We start from the raw sequence: 18,416 nt of genomic DNA, 5'->3' as shown, positions 1-18,416 counted from the left end.
ACCCTCAACACTGTCAATCTCATTGCTGCCTTAATCATTGGAAAACGTAAGCAGGTTAGAGTTTCTAAACAGTAAATGCATAGTATTCATATTGTTTTCCTCCTGCGAAAGGAAACAAAAGTGTTTTGGAAATAAATAGCTTTAACTGCCTTACAAGTGCGAAAATGTTAGCATCAGGAGGAGATGAGGCTTAATTAAAATATTAATTAATTATGAAAGCAAAGCAGTATTTTATGAGAGAGGATTGGCTGGGGGTTTTGTTGTGTGCAATAATAAAAAACTAGCTGTTGGTTGTGAGTAATACTCTATGAATCAAGAAGACCTAGGGGGTTTGCAGGCATCTGTCACATTGCCTTGTGAGCCACAGTCATTGGAAAGACTCCCCTTCCCCCCAAAATATGAAATTTCCTCTTCCAACCTTATTGTGTTGCTCACCCCACTGCTACAGTGGTTTGATTACATGTTGATCGTTTTTTCTAACTAAGTGGAAGGCAAGGATAGCTTCTTGTTCATTTCAATATCTCCTGCCCTGACAGTGGCTGGCACAGAGGAGGGGGCCCAGCCCATATGTCGGCGAGAGAGGAATCTGAGAAACCAGGGCGCCACAAGTAAAAATAGATCTCTTCCACTTTTCAGATTGAGCACCCCTCCTTCCTACAGTATGACTTCATACAGTATGATTCACAAGTCCACAGGGCTTGTGAATTTCACACTGTTTCCTAATTCACCCCTTCACATATCTGTCTCTCAGACTAGTCCCTGAGTTACTCCTTGAGGGTCGAGGCTGTCCCCATTCATCCCTGTACGCCTAGCACTCAGCACAGAGCCCGGCGTGAACTAGACACTCAGTAAATATTTGTGTAAAAAACAATCAAAAGAGCTTTTCTCCACAGATAAATGGGCTACCGTGTTTATACATAAGTCGCAAAATTCTCTAAATTTTCCTAAAGCCTATTTCTTTGCTGTCTTCCAATGCCATGACCATTATTTATGTGTCCCCATTTTATAGGTAATGGTAGTGGAGTAGGTATAGTCTGTGAGCCTGGCCCCATGACCTGCAATTGGAGCTCAGGCAGCGACTCGGAAGCTATGGACAGAATCAGTCCCACTACATCTCTGGAACTTGTCTGGAATAATTTCGCATCCAAGATTGACTATTTCAATGTAAACATCAAAGTTTGGGGCTCAAAAGAGCAGCCAAGTCTTCACGAGTGAGGTTGCAACCTCTAGGTAAAATGCTGGAGCTAAAACATTTCCTTCTGATATCAGACCATAATGTGCAATATCCGTAGTTTCTTAATTTGAACCCCTGGAATACTTGGACTGCCCTTCTCCACCCCCTTCCCCACTTTTATTCACCTAGTGTTGCATGTTTCCTAGTTTCCTTTGACAGAGGCCTACATATTTCATGACTCTTTTATAAGGCAGTTCGCTAACAACAGGGAAGAGCTTTCCGTAAGTTTTATTGTACTTTTCATTTCTATTTAAAGTTTCTGTTTCAAAGCTGCACACCTGGTCTCTTGATCAGACTTGTTGATCTTCTGTTCTGGCTCACTGCGTTCATTTAACAAACATTACTGAGTACCTATTGTGTGCCAGGCTCTGTTATGAGTTCCATGAGTAAGTTTCAGTGTCCGTCCTAGAAGTCATCACAGATCATTGTCTGGTAACTTGAGAAGTGTTTTGTAGTTGGGGTGCCCCCCTTCAATGATTTCCTCAGAAGCCATGTTTGTACTGCCCTCCTGTGGAAAATACCCAACAATGGTACATGGCGTGAGCTGATCATAGCAACTTATCTTTTTGGTCACTGTCATTAGTCTAACAGGTTGGCACATGACCCAGGTTTGGCCAGTCTTCTCTGGACTGATGCTGATAGGGAAAAGATCTCTTTCTCTTGGGTTACATGCTTTAAGGATGTAAACCTGCAATCACCAGCTTTCCCACTCCTGGCCTCATGGAGAAGACCCATTAGTAGTAGAGGAAAATGACACCCCCATGCAGAGAGAAATAAGGGAGATAGAAAATCCTGACAACATGCAAGTCTGTGGATGGAGTCGCCCCTGAGGCCATTGTCACTCATCCTTCCCAGGGAGTGTCTATGTGTCCCCTTCTTGGACGAAATTAGTTTGAATTGAGTTCATTTCCTTGCAACCAAAGAATTCTAACACTCTGCAAGAAGCATTCATGAACTAACAGAAGAAGATGCAAAGAACTCAATTTTATAAAGTGAAAAGGTGAAGACGACCAAGCTTTGTCTTTAGAAATGAAGAGAGTTTCCACAGCAGGATGAAAAGGGCATTTCTGGGAGGGGGGGAAATGTACAGTGCATTTGGGTGGAAAACAAAGTAATATGATATGGGGAGAGAAAAGAATGGAAAAATGGGCCCAACTTAGATCCCAAGGGGATTTCCTTGAATGTTTTTCTGTGGGGCTTGGGTTTTGTCCTCTAAACAATGACTGGGGAGTCATTAAAGTATTTTAAGCATGGTTATGATTACTCTTTTAGAAAGATAAATTGGCCACGGTGGTGGGTTGTTGAGGAAAGGGGGGAAAAGAGAGTCCAGATAGGAGGTTATTGCAGCAAACCAGGAAAGAAACGATGGCAATCTGAACAAGAGCTATGCTGGGTCAAGATGTGGACTGGAGGAGTGGCTGCCCCATTGGACAAGAGCGAGGGAGGAGAGGACGCCCTGAGGTACTGCCTTGGCTTCTCAAGGGGACGCCCAGGTGGATGGGTGGAGGCTCTGTTTAACAGGAAGGAAGGGCAGGTTCTGGGGAGTGAGGTAGGTTTCATGGACAGCCCATGGGACAGCCACCTGGAGATATGTACTAGGCAAAAAGAAGCAGTGGTGTTTAGCTCAGCAGTGAAGTCAGAGCTGATGACACTGATTTAGAAGTCATTGTGACAGTAGTGGGTCAGATGCAGCCTCCCAGAAAGCCCCTGGGTAAGTAGTTCTAAAAGATAGGTATTTTTCACACTGTGTTAATTTATCCTTTAGATACAGTTCAATATTTACAATAGACACAAAATATTAGCATCTTTATTTTACGGGTATAACCTGCAACAGCCAATGTGAAAGACCAATCATTTATTCTATTTTTTGGTGGGGGGCGGGTAAGGAGGGAGGTTAGGGAGATGTGAAAGTTGCCAACTCATTTGTCTACTTGCCTGGCTCTCTATGTTAAATTTTTTTTTTTAACTATTAGCATTCTCATTCGCTCCTAAGGTTGCCCTGATGATTCAGGAAGCCTTGAGAGTATGTTTTATGATTGGCTGCCTTTCACCTGTTGAGAGCCCTTAATATTTACTGTTAAGGACGTTTCAAAATAGATGGAGCTGACTTTATAAATGTCAAAAACAGAAATATTTTCTGAGTCGCTTTTGGGCTTAGCCACCTTCAAATATTTTGTATCTCCTTTTTTCATTTTTTTCTCCTTTTGTTAGTGCATCTGTGAAAGTTTTTCAGCTATCTGTAAGCTTTTTCCAAACAGTGATGGAGGTTAAGCAATCATACACTCCAAATACAGGATAGCTACTTCTTCCTTCTTTAAAAACCTGGATCTCGGGTGATGAAATTGAGAGCCACGAGACCCGGTTTCTAATAGCAACTTTATTATGAGTTTATGCTCTTGGATTAGTATCTAACCTCTCTGTGCTCACTTTCTGCATCTGGAAAAGGTCTACCCTCTTATGATGATAGTCTAAAAACAAATACCCAATATATAGGGACGTACTGTGAGTTTTTCAGAAAGTCTCTGCAAGAATGTAAGGCAACATGCTTAGTTACAATTGTCTAAAAGTCACGTGTATCCATTTGCCTTTGTGAGGATAAAAGGAGATGAATAATAACACTGAGCTCGGTGCTCGGCACATAGTAGGTGCTCAGTAAAATTACGGTTTTCAATGCTTCCCTTGCTTCTTCACTCTCTTTTTGCCTTCCTCCTTTTATACCTTCTTCCCTAAAAATGCTTTTTAGTTTTTCTTTGCTGACTTATTTAAACTTGGTTCATAACAATCTTCAGTTTTCAGAAGCAAGACCATATTTAATATTTCAGGATAATTATATTTGTGATAATACAAAACTAGAAATAATTATATTTGTGATAATACAAAACTTATGTTGCATTATTTTAGAGAACAGACAAACTCATAGGTCAACTGCTACAGGCAGAAAGGAAAGTGACAGGCCTTGAGAAGGTTCTGATTAGGGAAGCTCACGCTGGTCCCAGCCACAGTGATTAAATGGTTGGTGGTTTGGACCTAACTTGAGCTGACCTCCCGCTAACTTTGTGCGGATGGAGGCAAGAGGCTTTCAGACTTCTGCTTCCTCTTAGGGGCCTTTGGCTTGTCTGACTTTTGAAAATACCTATATTCTCTCTGCCTAACATTACGGAGTAATTTGTGATTCTAATGTTATTACACGTTCTCTCAAGGTTTAAGAAAACAGACATGTTGCTATTAATAAGGAGATGTTTGGAGTACTCTCCAATAAATTAATCATCAAGATTTTCTGAATGGAGGTAATTTTATGTCAGTGATCTTAAACATCCTATGCTTCAGAGAAGAATTTTAAGCTACAAGATGTAGCAGGCAGTGTTGACCTCTGAGATGGCCCGCCTCGAGCCCCCGTGACAGGCTTGGCTGTGTTTCTGTTTCCCCAACTCTCCCTCCTCACCCTCCACCCTCACACAGTAAAAAATGTTAACCAACCTCAAACCGCACTCTCAGCTACAACTGGTTAACCCCATATGGATTAAATTTCTGTGGCTTAAATTTTGTTTTGTCAAGAAAAGTAAAATTAGATCCTCTCATATAGAAAAGGGATTTTTACATTTTGTCAGTTTCAAAGGAGGAACGAAATGCCTTTTTTTAACATAAGAATACATAACGATGGAGGGATTTGAGCCCCGACTTGTCCAACCAGGTCATTGGGCATTTTGTCCCAGTCCCCAGAGGGGGAGAAGTTTTCATGCTGGCAGATTATGAAGGGCTGACTGATGCTTGGCCAGGAGCAGAGACCTCTGGCGGGCTCAGGGCTCCGGGAGCCTGCCAGGGGACACTGCCCGGCTAAGGCCTTGCTCTGCCAGAGCGGGAAGCCACGGGCTGCTGCTCAGCTCTTTTATTTCATCTTCCCTCCCTCTCCACATCCCTGTCTCCCATCACTAGACTCTTTTCTAGAGCTGGAGGAAAATACCTTCAGAGAAGCCCTGGAGCTTTCAGGCACCCCATTTCCATATTTTCCTGAGATGATTCCACAGGCAAGTGGAGACCATGTCATTGCTCCAACTCCTACAGAAGGGAAAAAAACAAACTTTAAAAGTTGCTTGTGCAAACTGGGATCAAAAGTGTGGTGGTGTTTAAGCAGGACTTGGTTTGTTATGGGGGAAAGCTGGCCAGCTAAAAAGAGTTTATACCAGCATCTATCTTTCTGTTCCAGTTTAGGCATTTACGAATTGTGCTTCATTTTTATAAACCAATTAAACACACACTGTCAGTTACAGAGAGCAGGCCATATTAACTACCCTGAAAATGTGACTTATTCATAATTTTCTGATGTCCAACATTCATGTTTCTTTTTACACTCAGAGACGCCACACTTTTACTTGCACAGAAATCAGCTCTTTGCTTGTCCACTCGGTGCCTAAATAGTGCCTTGTACATAGTAGACACGCAATGCCTAGTGCACAGTAAACACACGGTAAATGATAGCAATAATAATTATTGTTGTTGAATTTTTTTTATCCTTTTTTCCCTCACCCAGCATTTTTCTGCTCATGTGAACCTCTATTTCTTAGAGAATAAATTATCTCTGGAAACTGTTTTGATAAGTAAGCCTGAAAATATGGCTTATTCGTGTTTCTGAGGTCTAAAATTCTTGTGTATATGTTGTGTATTTATTTTTCCCTCTCTTTGAAATCATCATGTCTACCTCCACAAACGTGTCAGTCATTCTTGAATTCCCCGTCTGACTCAGTTTCCAGCACAGAGTAGGAGATATAGATGTATATATCCATAACTTTTTTGGAAAGACAGTCATAATCCACTCAAAGATGCACGCTTTGGCTCCAGCAAGCACCCTATGAGTTTAACTCATGGTTTCTTCCCTTCATTCTATATGCATTTTTTTTCAACACCTGCTGAGTACAGCTTATATGCTGGTCACAATTTGCAACTCTGCTGTATCTGCCTTGTAGACTACATATAAGCACATTTGACTCTTCTACAGTCTCTGGAATGTATAGCTCTTACATCCCTATGTTAATGAAGGATATTTAGGAAAGCATTTCAGTAAATCTTCTTTTCCAGGTCACTGGTCTCCTGTTGTTAAAAACATTAAGTAAATTTGATTGTGAAGATTACCTATTTTATGGTAGAGCTCTGGTAGCTGAACTTCCACTTTCTCTCTCTGGAAAAGATGGTACTCAGCTTGTTCACAGACTGGAGGGATCATATTGAATTGTCTTGCTACAGAATAGGCTTCCTAGGGAGAAATAAGATTGCAACTGGTTTATACTGATGAGAAATAAGGCTGCCCTGTGATTTGTGTGCATGAGAAGTTTTCATTTTAGTGAAATCAGTACAAACCAAGAGACATGTAGGATGCCAAATAATAGGCAAAATTATGACCATCAGTTTCCTTCGGAGCAAACAATACCAAATGCAAGAATCCTTTTTAGTCTTCAGAAGGGTTTGGACTAAGTAGAGTCCGGAGGAAATTATCCAAAGTGTGAATTATGGACTATTATAAAAAAATGTGATTTGACTACTTTTAGGTTTCTAAAGAAATAAAACTTAGACTAATAGAAAATGATCTGTAATTAGCATGTAATAAACAGTATAGTTATTTAATACAGTGTTTTTAAAGAAAACTAGAATTTTGTGTTCATATATCTTATTAGCTGAGAAATTCAATTTATCCTGTTGCCACCCAAGAACGTGCTAAAACACTATTCCTTTTAGAGACCTGCACCCTCCCTGTTGTATTGTGAGCTGATGAGATCCAGGCCCCATATCCATCTCTGTAATGATGGAATGCTTCATAGAATTTGAGTGCCATGGTGATTATGAGGAGAGATCGTGAGAGTTCTTGCAGTTTAAACGTATCTGAAAAACAATAGAGGCACACTTCGGAGACTTTAGGTTTGTTCCAGACCACCGCAATAAAGTGAGTGTCACAATAACGTGAGTGACACTACCATGTTTCCCCAAAAATAAGACCTAGCCAGACAATCAGCTTTACTGTGTCTTTTGGAACAAAAATTAATATAAGATCTGGTCTTATTTTACTATAACATAAGACTGGGTCTTTAATATGATATGATATGATATGATATGATATGATATGATATGATATGATATATGATATCGGGTCTTATATTAATTTTTGCTCCAAAAGATGCATTAGAGCTGATTGTACAGCCAGGTCTAATTTTTGGGGAGACACGGTAATTTGGGGCTTCCCAGTGCATATAAAAGTTATATTCACACTATATTCACACTATACTATAGTCTATTCAGTGTGCAATACCATTATGGCTAAAAAAATAAGTGTACATACCTTAATTAAAAAACACGTTATTGCTAAAAAATGTTAACTATCCTCTGAGCCTTCAGGAAGAGGTCATCTTTTGCTGGTGGAGGGTGACATGGAATTACCAAAATGTGACACAGAGACACAAAGTGAGCAAATGCTGTTTGAAAACTGGCACCACTGGACTTGCTCAACACAGGGTTGCCGCAAACCTTTAATTTGTAAAAACAATGCAATATCTGTGAAGCGCAATAAAGTGCAGTGCTTGTGATAAGATATTCGATGGCCATTTAAAAATAGAAATGAAATTACCATGATCTCCATAGCACTCCAGCGTGAGGTTCCCCAGTACATCGCCATTCCTTGGTTTATCACGTGTGTCATGGCTCGAACAATTTCTACGGAAGACCAAACAGCATTTCAAGAGTTTCTCGGCTTTTCAAAGTTACGTGGTCTTTGTCTCTCTTTTTTTTTTTTTTTCCTGCCCAAAGCTTAGAAGTTTAATGCAATTATTTGTTTGATTAATACAGTTACTTAACATTGGAGACAACATAATAGTCTACCATGAAATATGGATGGTTTGGAGGCTAATGGTACTTTTGGGTAAATTGACTTTCATTTCCATTTACAGCAATAGCACTAAATAATATTAAAAACATAATGACCATCTTAAGTTCTTTTACTTTTATTGCTTCATGGTTCCTGGCCTGACAAAACAACACATGAGTCACCTCTTGCAGAACCTGGGAGACGTAAGAGAAAGCATCTATTTTGACTTTGTAGAAGGAAGGTCAGTGAGGGTAGGAGGCCTGCCTTTGTGTGTCGGATTTGCAGAGCAAGGGCTCACACAGGGTGGCTGTTTAGTAGAGATGACAGAACAACAGTGTATTTAGCAGAAAGATAAATCTACTAAACGCTGAGCAAACAGCTGAAGCCACGTTGGGTCCCAGCCCACAACCGTACTACTTGTCCTTGAGCACTTTGAACCAAGCTTTATTCGAAGACACCCATGTAATGAATTTTACTGGGACCTGCTCGTGGTCCCACCCAGTTTGCTCATCAGCCTCTTTCAGCTTGAGGTGACAATTCCTAAACAGGACAATGAATGCCTTCCCCAGAGGGGTGGAGCTGAGCTCATTCCCTTGGCATCAGCCAGATGTGATGCAGAACCAAAGAGTAAGAGAGCCTCAGGTTCAACTGAGTGCAAAGTCATAGTCACAGTTGGATTTCTCCTACAAAGCAGGTCAGCCAAACACCCAGGATGCCTGCTAATTTGACATTTTCCAGGGGTCACAGCCTCGACTTCTCTGTGTCCCACAAAGACCTGTGGGTTCCGTGTCCTTCAGAAGAATCAAATCCTGGTCTCAAAGTCGAGTTGAGGATTTGGAATGAGACAGAGGGTTAGGTTCTTCGCTTCCTTGCTTTGGCTTATGTAAACCATTTTAAATTGCACTTGGTTTCTTTCTCCTCACTCTTTCTTTGGAACATGGAATGCTTTCAGTCACCATTGTCTACCCAGTAGAGGTAGAATTTGGCTTACAAGGAAACTAAACTAATTCAGCCATGAAAGCCAGGAAGTTCATTCTCCCTTCCTAAAGCAAATGAGATACACAAAGTTATACGAAACATTTTTCTTTTATTATGCAAATGGCAATGATAAACATTTCTGGAAGCAGAAAGCCATTTTAAAATGTCTGCCCCAGAAGCATTCTCTCTGTTTGATATCTCCATTGTTATACCAGCTCCATTTCCTTTCACATCCTGTTTCCTTCAGGAGCCAAGGAGTTTATTGAATCAACAGTATTTAAGTGTCTGCTGCACTGGGTGCTGGGAATACTGTGATGAATCAAACATGTTGGTAAACACTGATGAGGTTAACAGAGAATACATTGAACCTAGGACACTTCCCTGTCTCTAATCTGTCGTCCAGTAAGATGAGTACAGAACACGGCCGTGGCTTGGCCACATGGCAGTCACTGAGGCCGTGACAAGAGCAATTAAAGTGGAGTGGAAGTTCTGAGTCTTCCTGTGCCTTCATTCACTGATATAACACACATGATTCAAAGCCTAACATTTGCCAGGCACTGTGCATGTTGCTGGGTTCATCTGTGAGTAGAACAGATAAAAAGCTCCTGGAGGTTAAGGTTGAGTGGAGAAGATGGAGATGCAAACATGTACGTCTAAAAATTATAAAATGTGAAATGTTATGAAGTAAACAAACAGGGGGCTGAGACAGGGAATAAAAGGGAAGACCTATTTAGTTAAGTCAAGGAAGGTCTCCTTGAGGAGTCATGTGTAGGCATCAAAAAATAAAAAGGAGCCTGCCATGGGAAGAACAGGGGAAGTGTATGCTAGAACAGCATGTGCAAAGGCCCTGAGGCAGAGCTTAGTGATTTTTAGCAGTCAGAAAAAACCCCTTGTGGCTGGAGTCTGGTAAGGAAGGAGGAAGGGTACAAGATGAAATTGGCAGAGGGCAAACCATGTTATTTTTCTGTTATTCAGAGTTCAATGGGAAATCATTAACATTCTTTAGGTAAGGGAATGACAGGCTGTAGTTTACTCTTCAGAAGAGCACTATTTCTGACTGTGCTGTGAAGAATCACAGTGGGAGGACTGGAGGAAGCAGGAAGATCTTTAAGAATGTATCGCAGTATTCCAGGCAGGAGATGAGCGTGGCTTGGAATAGGGTTGTGGAATAGAGACATGGATGGATTCAAATATATTTTAGAGATAGAATGCACAAGATTTGCAGATGGACTGAATGTGGCACGTAAGGGAAAGGTAGGAATCAAGGCGATCTCCCAGGTACCCGGTCATTTACAGTGATGAGGGAGACTGAGGGAGGAACAGGTTTTGGGAGGTGGAGGGAATCAAGGGTTCCTGTTTGGACATGCGAACAATGGAGGTGCCTATGAGACACTAAAGGGGAGATGTCGTGTAGAGATGGTTGGATAAGTGACACAGTAATCAACCTGGGTTTGAGGTGATATATTTATTAGTTACCAGTCTATTAGCTGTACTTAAATTCATGGAAGGGAATGAGTCTATGTAAGGCAAGTCTACAAAGAGAAAAGAGAAGAGAAGAGGTCCTAAGAGCCAGCCCACGGGTCGGAGATCAGACACTGCAGGGTCTGGGTCATCAGCAGCCAGAGAGGCAGGAAGCTTTCAGAATCAAGAGCAGAGAATGCTTCGCGAAGGAGCTGAGCTCACACACTGGAAGACTGTGAGCATTGAAGTCAGAAGGGCCCAAAATGGTGTGCACAGGATTTGGCCACAGGACAGGGAGGTCCCAGCAGACCACAAGATGAGCAGTTTCTGTGCCAGTGGTGCGTGGGGCCAAGGCCAGGCTGGAGCCAATGGAAGAGTGGGCGTGGGAAAAGGAAGCCGTAGAGACAACCTGGGGAGACGCTAAAGACTTCCTTTTCCCATGTTCATGGTTGGACGTGAACCAGGCAGAGAAATAGGACAGTAGCTGAAGGGGCATTTAGGGTCAAAGGAGAGATTTATTTTAAAGATGGAAGAGGCAAGAATAAGTCTGTATGCCCTTGGACGTGACCTAGAAAGAGGAGTTACTGATGATACAGGCTAGGGGGTTGGGGAAGAAAGGAGGGAGAAGACTTGTTAAAGTGAGATGGGGGAGGCGCAAAGCACCGGTGGGGGAGGAAAGACACTTTTATCAAGATGGTGGGACCCAGGATGTTTGTAGAACTCATCACAGGAGGACACGGGAGCTCCTTTTTGATGAATTCTATTTTCAATAAACTATTAGTCAAGTGAATACGAGGAGGATGTGAGAAGTGAGGAAAAGGTGAGAACAAATAGTTCAGAGTGTGGAATAGCCTACAGGAAACTACAATGGCCCAGGCACTTCAATTGCTGGTCATTTCTTGCTCCCTGATTTGTCTGGCCTCTGACTCTGCAGACAAGAGCACGGTGGAATGTGGAAAGGAGAATTCCAGGAGTCCTTTTTCCTTTGTCATAGACACAATCATTATCTTTGAGAACAATCTATCATGGTAATCGTATTGAAAGATTTATAGTTGAGTTTCATTGATCACAATATTACAACTTGAAGAAAAGCCAAAGGACAACAAAAGTTGTCCTATGGACCAAATGAGCAAAGCTAGCTTTCTCTTTTCTTCTCATCTTGCCTTGATTGGATGAAGGTACTTCTCGCCAAGTTCTGAGATAAAGGATGTCTTTAGAACCACATGACCGATCATAATATCACAAATAGTCCCTGTCATTGTCCCATCAAAAATTAATTTTAAAATAAAATATTTAGAAAGGCAAAAGGACCATGGCTCTTAGTTTCAGTTTCATTTGTAGTAAAAGCTTTAATTCAAGAGTCCTTATCCTCTGGAGGATTCTGCAGGGCAGAATGCAGGGAGAAACTGTGGGAGAACTGAGAGGCCACAGTTAGAGATTCATGTTGCCACAAATTAAATTTCATGCATATTATTATTTTTTAATATCAGAGAAAAATTCCCCAAGTGTTTAGGTGTCTAACAGGAAATCGCCATACTGATGTCTGAGGTGGGTTTTCGTATGATTCTACTATTTAAGAACACTAGAGGGCAGCATTGTTAAGAAAAAAATCAACCGAATCTAAATGCATCGGTTTTACTTGTGTATCGTGGAAATACATTTTAAAAGCATCCTAGTCGGAGCATTGATCCTGAATGGGGAAGAGCACATTAAGAATATCATTTAGTGCATTGCATTCACCTGACCCTGGGAAAGGACATCCAGACAAACAAACTAATTAAATCGGTCAACCCAGGACTGAATGACTTCCCTGCTTCTCCCGGAAGCCTTAGCACTGGTGGTCTCAAACCTGAGTGCACATTAAAACACCCAGGGAGCTTGGAAAACTATACTATCCGGGCTCCACCGAAGTAATAGTTTATCAGAATCTCTGGGGGTGAGGGCCGGCATCAATACTTTAAGAATTCATCCTTGGTGATTCCAGCGTGCAGCCAGGGCTTGGAACCACTGTGCGTGTCTCCACCAGTGCTCCCAAAGTGAAACAATGCCATCTTATGGACCAGCAGCATCAGCAGCCCTGGGAACTTGTTGGCAATACAATTCCTAGGGCCTGACCTCAGAACCACTGAGTTACAAATTCTGGGCGTAGCTGGGGCCCAGCCGTCTGTTTTAACCGGCCCTGGAAGCCACTCTGGTGAAAACTGAAGTTTGAGAACCACTGCTTTATATCATTCCCACCTAAGCCATTGCAGTGGGTATAAACTTCCCCCCACATTTCCTTTCTGCTCTTTCATCTAATCTGAATGCTTCATGCTATAAATTAACATTTAATTTAGTTATTTGCTTTAGTCCATATGACATGCATGTGTGTGCATGCGTATACACGTACACGTACACACACACACACACACACACACACACACATATTTTGGTATGAACCAGGATCACCTGAGAAATTAGATGAAAATGCAGAGGTCCAGGCCCCAGCCTACTTCAATGAACCTGGGCCTTTGTATTATTTTCATCTGCTCTCAAATCTCAAAGCTTGAGAAACGGTGTCTAAACTACAGGCAAACTTTGTTAAATCTTCTCTGTGTACTCCCTGTGTCCTCCTTTCCAGGCTGAAATGATCAGTACTGTTCTTCAGCCCGCAGGCTGCAGACAACTCTCTTATTCCCTGTGTCCTCAGCGCATAACTGGCCCTCTATAAATGCTGCACATCTCTTGTGCTTCTCTGAGTCTTCCATTTCCCCATCTGTAAAGTGAGGATAGCATTGGTCCTGTGGAAGCCTTTCAAAGCTTGACATGAGATAACATGTGCGGACCAATTTGTGAAGCTAAAAGAGTAAGAAGTAAGCAGGATACGGCCCTGGTTGTGTCTTCTCAAATAGGCTCACATTCTAACATTTTAGTTTAAAAAAGAAAAAAGATTGACATTTTTCTTTCAATAATGTAGGTCATCTATATTTTCAAATATGCATTTTATGCGAAAGGACTTAATAAAACTGTTTTTGAGTGAAACGTAATTGTCAATAAACATGTTTTGTTTTAAACTGGCCCTCATGAAAAAAATGGTTGCTCACATTAAACCGCGGCTCATGGGTGAATGTTCCCTAGAACCTTGAAATTCGTAAGCAAATAGTTATACTGCACGAACAATAAGCCATAGGACTAAACATACAAATATGCAGAAATGAGTGTTTTGATCACATAGAATGTACTCAAGTTAATCTGGCCATAAAGACAGAAAATGATAAGAACAAAAGAAACCTTAGAGATACGCCAATGCAGTTTCCTCTTACTCTGCATGAGGAAATATAGGCTAGGAGTTCATTGTTTTAAGGCCTAATTAAAAGCTTGAATGTTATTAACAATTAAAAATATTTCAAATATGCTTACAAAATGCTGAGTGTGAATATACAAACTAATAATTGTACTTATACAGTGGAACTATATGTAATTTTGTTCAATATTCTCCAAGTTTCTGTAAGTGTGCATTAGCACACTTTTATAATATAAAAAAAGAAAGAACAAGATTCCCAAACAAAGGTGCCAATTTAAAACACTAACATGTGATAGGTTAATTCACAACTACTAGGCTTAAACAAATGAAGTTGCCATTTTTAGAGGTCAAAATGTCTGACTATTGACAGTGTCATTCACGTGGTTCAACCTAACTGCTCTTAGATCCTTTCTTTTTTAAGAGGAGAGCACCGTGACTACTGGGGCACTGGTAGAACACAGAGACTTGATTTCATCAGAGGAATTGTTGTAAACACTGATAAAAAATAACTCTAGACCTGGACACCATTTTTATTCCAAACCAGCTGTTTGTTATTTATCTAACTTGAGTTGTTTATTTACTTAACGTCAGTAGCTTGTGGTGGTGTTGATTTATAATCGTGCCTCTTTGTGGCTTAGAAGTTTCCTGTTGGTTCTGTATTAGTCCTTTATCTTCTTGGCTGAGGAGAGCCCTCCCTCAGTGTTCAGCTGAGTGTCTAGAGATATGTCCTTTCTCACAGGAATGGAAACGCATCCCCATACAATGTAGTGACGCCATGTGTAGCCTTAATGGTTTGCTGACTGAGGAAAGTCTGGCTCCATCTGCCTTGCAGAGCACACCAGGATTCAGGAGACACTGGTTTATGTCCCATCCTTGTCACTACCTTGGGCATATTCCTTGACCTTCCTGGATTTCAGTTTCTTCAACACAAATGAGCAGGCTGATATTAATTGAGCCCATAGGCAATCTTTATAATAACTGTTTAGGTGGGTTATATTGTAACCCTCATTTTATTGTGAAGAAGCAGAGGCTCAGAAAAATAGTCACATGAGCAAGTTCTCGGGAGATAGTGTATAATGCTCTTCTGGCTTTGAAGTTTGGTGATTGGTTGTCTTGGAAGGTTTTGTGCGTAGTACACGGTGGGAGAAGGTGGGTTGGGGCCAGAAAAATGACAGGGCATTTACTTAATTGATTCCATTGTGTATTTGTGAACATGTGATGCCTTCTGTGTGGTTATATCGATCCTTTTGTATTTAATACACCAATGACTATAGTTCATGATGTGTTTAAATGACTTGAGAAATATGAGCTACCTTTTTGCTTCCTTGAACAAAGACCTCAAATCTGATAACTCTTTGGAGAAAAAAAAAGAGCCAAAAAACAGCTCATGTCTGCTTCTGACCTGTTGACACTTAGAAAAAGAGTGATCTTCACAAGATAGTTTATAAGGAACAGCTATCTGGATCAGGGCACCCGCCAAAATGATTCTGGACCAAACAGCTCAGAATAAGAGACTAGGAAGGATACATATGGAGCTTTATGTCTCCAAGGACAATACGCTGTTCTCACCCTGCAGCTACCCTGAGAGAACCTCCATAAAGGTCATCCGGTCTTCAACCTCTCTGCTCCGCCACACTCTAGTTTTCCCTGATCCTAGAGAGTTTGAACTGAGCCTTTAAAATTGCCCAGATGTGATTAACGAATCTTACTCTGATATGTAGAAAAGGTATTTGAAATGGGACAGTTTTATTCTCACTTTTACCCAGAGTCCAATGTCCTTGAACAAAAACAACAGTTGGCAAGTATCCCCAAGTTCCAAAGTGAGGTCCTAGACCATCTATGTAGGACCAGCAAAAAAGGTGTGGCTATCTTTAGTCCACCCCCCACCTTGGAAGAATAAATGGGTGGAGGTTAAGGTTGAGAGACCATTTAATTGGATGTGTTTGAGTTCTGTGGCATTTCCTTACCTCCCCCTGTGATGCCTCCCGTCACCGCCATCTTTAATCTTATCTCAAACTGAATAAAACTCTAGAACCTAAAAACCTCATTTGCAGAATGTGCAAACAAGAACAATTCCTTGTAGAGCCTGAGCTTACTGTGACTTATGAAGAGACAGACACAGGCTACTCTGGGGACCCTGCTTATGCCTCGTTCAGCTCCCCCTATGGAGGGGGAGGCTATGTGATGCTGCCTACTTTTCATATTATTTCTTCCTCCACTAGACAGGGGCTGTTTAATCCTAGCAAGAGAGAGACCTTTCATTTTACATTTAGAGGACCGTGTCCAAGTGACTTGCAGTAATGACATAGCTTTCTTATCATACAATACCACTCTATCCTCAATTTTTCTGTGTAATCCTCTTTTCACTACATCCGGCCTTTCCAGCTTCTCACTTAGACCCACTACTGCCTTATGACACTCCCAATAAATAATCATATCGAATATGGATCATAAAATCTCACATCTCCCTTCAACATAATCTAAACATGGTCCCCACTATTTCCTGCTAAAACCTGTTGAATTGAAACTATCAGTTTGTAATTTCTATGTTTAGTTAATACTAAATAGTAGTAATTAAAGTGATGATTTCTATTCTGGTGGGTATAAAGTGCTATTCTCGCATAATGCAAAATTTTATAGGATTTGTGAATAGTGGAACGAATTCTAATGGACTTAGAGACTATCAAAATGAGAGTACGTGAACCCATTGCCTTAAATTTTGTCTGGAGCAAGGCAACAAATAAACACATTTAAACAAATAAACAAATCTAAATGAACTGAAATTCCAGGGTAGTGTAAATTTCCTAGGTACCTGACTTATAGATTCATTGGTGAAGCTAAAGTTATATCATCAGTGGATTATAGGAAACTACATTCACATCCTGGAGTTTCCTTTGACAATATTACTGGTCAAGCTTTTAAAAAGGATTTTTTGTAGTTTGAACATGAGTCTTTCCCTGTTGTGGGATATCTCTCTGAAATGAATGAAAAAATCGAAATTTGAAAAAGGATTCTCTTTCCCTCTAAAATTTTTGAAGTTTTGCTCTTGTCCATTAAGTCCACAAACTTTACTACAGAATATGGCTGTCTTATTTAGTTTGGGCTGCTATAACTAAAATACCATAAACATATACAAAAATACAAGAATACTCTAGGTGGCATACATACCAGACATTCATTTCTCACAGCCTGGAGGCTGGGAAATCCAAGATGAAGCACTGGCAGATTTAGTGTCTGGTGAGAGCTTTGTTTCTGGTTCATAGACAGCTTCTTGCTGTGCCCTCACATGGGGGAGGCGCAAGGATATTGTCTGGGGTCTCTTTACTAAAGGCACTAATCGAATCCATGAAGCCTCCACCGTGACGACCTACACATTTACCAAAGGCCCACCTCCTAATAGCATTACATTGAGGGGTAGGTTTCCACACAGGCATTTCTGGAGTACACAAACATTCAGTCTATAGCAATGGCCTAGAAAGTTCTCAAACCAGGTGTGACCAGCTGCTCTTGTTGCCATGGAAGACATTCATTCCATGAACACCTGATTTTGAATAGCCTAATTTTTTTTCCAGTGAATGTACTAGAATGAATGATCTACAAAATGTATGCAGAAATAAACAAGGACATTAACTTGCTGTGTACATTTATTTGATAGAACTAATTTAAGTTTAGAGTAGCTAAGTGAAACCCTTCTTAGATATCGGGAACAAGGATGGTGGAAGGAAATTCTGGTATATGACAATAAAACCTATCAGCAACACATAGGAAGATGTGCTAGAAGTTATAGATAGCCTTCATTTAGCTATGATATGTAAGAGATCTAAAGAGGCTACCTTTGAGAATTATCTTTTTATTTCGTGATCCTCTTTAGTATTAGGTTGCAGTTTTCTTAGTGTGTTAGGGGTTTTTTTTGTGTGTGTGTTTTTTTTTTTATGGAATATGTTATTGAAAACTCAATTGAAAGTCCTTAAATTGTAAAGGAGATTTATCGGCTTTTGTCACTGGAAATGCAGAGGTCATACATGCTTCAGAATTGGTTGTTCCGAGTCATTAAGGACCAATATTTTCTAAACCTGTGCTTTGCTATCCCCAGGCTGGATTCCGTTGTGGCATTAGGTGGCCATGACGCCTGCTTGCTTGTCCGTCTTTGTCCTGGGCCCTTTTGCCTCAGCATTCCAAGACTGCTGACATTTACTCTGTGCTGTTTTGGTCACATGAACCACTGACTCTGGTTAAGGGGAAAAAGTGGGATGATTGGCGTAACACAACCCAGGCCCATCCTGGAACTGAAGGCTGGAAAGGGGAGAGGAAGAGGCCTTCCTCTGAGTGAGTCGGCAGTGAGGGGAGAGGGTGATTACCCACAGGAAAATCTGGATGCCTGACAAAGGATGACTGCTAGGCCAACCACCAACAGTTCCTGCTGTGCTCAGACGGGGTTTGGGCACACCAACAACAGCGGGGCAGGGAGACAGTGAATTCTACTGTGTGCCTACTGTGTGCTTGGCTGTGTGCTGGGCATTTTACCAACATGATTGCATTTAAGCTTTGCTACAGCCCAATGAGGTGGAATTGTTACATTTTCATTTTACATTTGAAGAAATTGAAGCTCAGAG

General features: G+C 41.1%; 1 protein-coding gene across 3 annotated transcripts in view; it reads right to left on the bottom strand.

Annotated features, from left to right (window-relative positions):
* The window catches only part of KCNAB1 (potassium voltage-gated channel subfamily A regulatory beta subunit 1), a 367,955-nt gene that overhangs the window by 17,304 nt on the left and 332,235 nt on the right, over nucleotides 1-18,416 (bottom strand). For all 3 annotated transcript variants that reach the window (XM_019731967.3, XM_019731968.3, XM_019731969.3), the window contains exons 9-11: nucleotides 7,845-7,930; nucleotides 6,362-6,482; nucleotides 5,196-5,290 (exon numbers count right to left, since the gene is read on the bottom strand). In XM_019731967.3, coding sequence (XP_019587526.1) covers nucleotides 5,196-5,290; nucleotides 6,362-6,482; nucleotides 7,845-7,930 — 302 coding nt within the window. The remainder of the gene's footprint in view (nucleotides 1-5,195; nucleotides 5,291-6,361; nucleotides 6,483-7,844; nucleotides 7,931-18,416) is intronic.

This window comes from Rhinolophus sinicus, chromosome 17, assembly GCF_057876585.1.
Source record: "Rhinolophus sinicus isolate RSI-liver-muscle chromosome 17, RSI-T2T, whole genome shotgun sequence".
Taxonomy (NCBI): Eukaryota; Metazoa; Chordata; class Mammalia; order Chiroptera; family Rhinolophidae; genus Rhinolophus; species Rhinolophus sinicus.
This window is presented reverse-complemented; position numbering and strand designations above follow the sequence as displayed.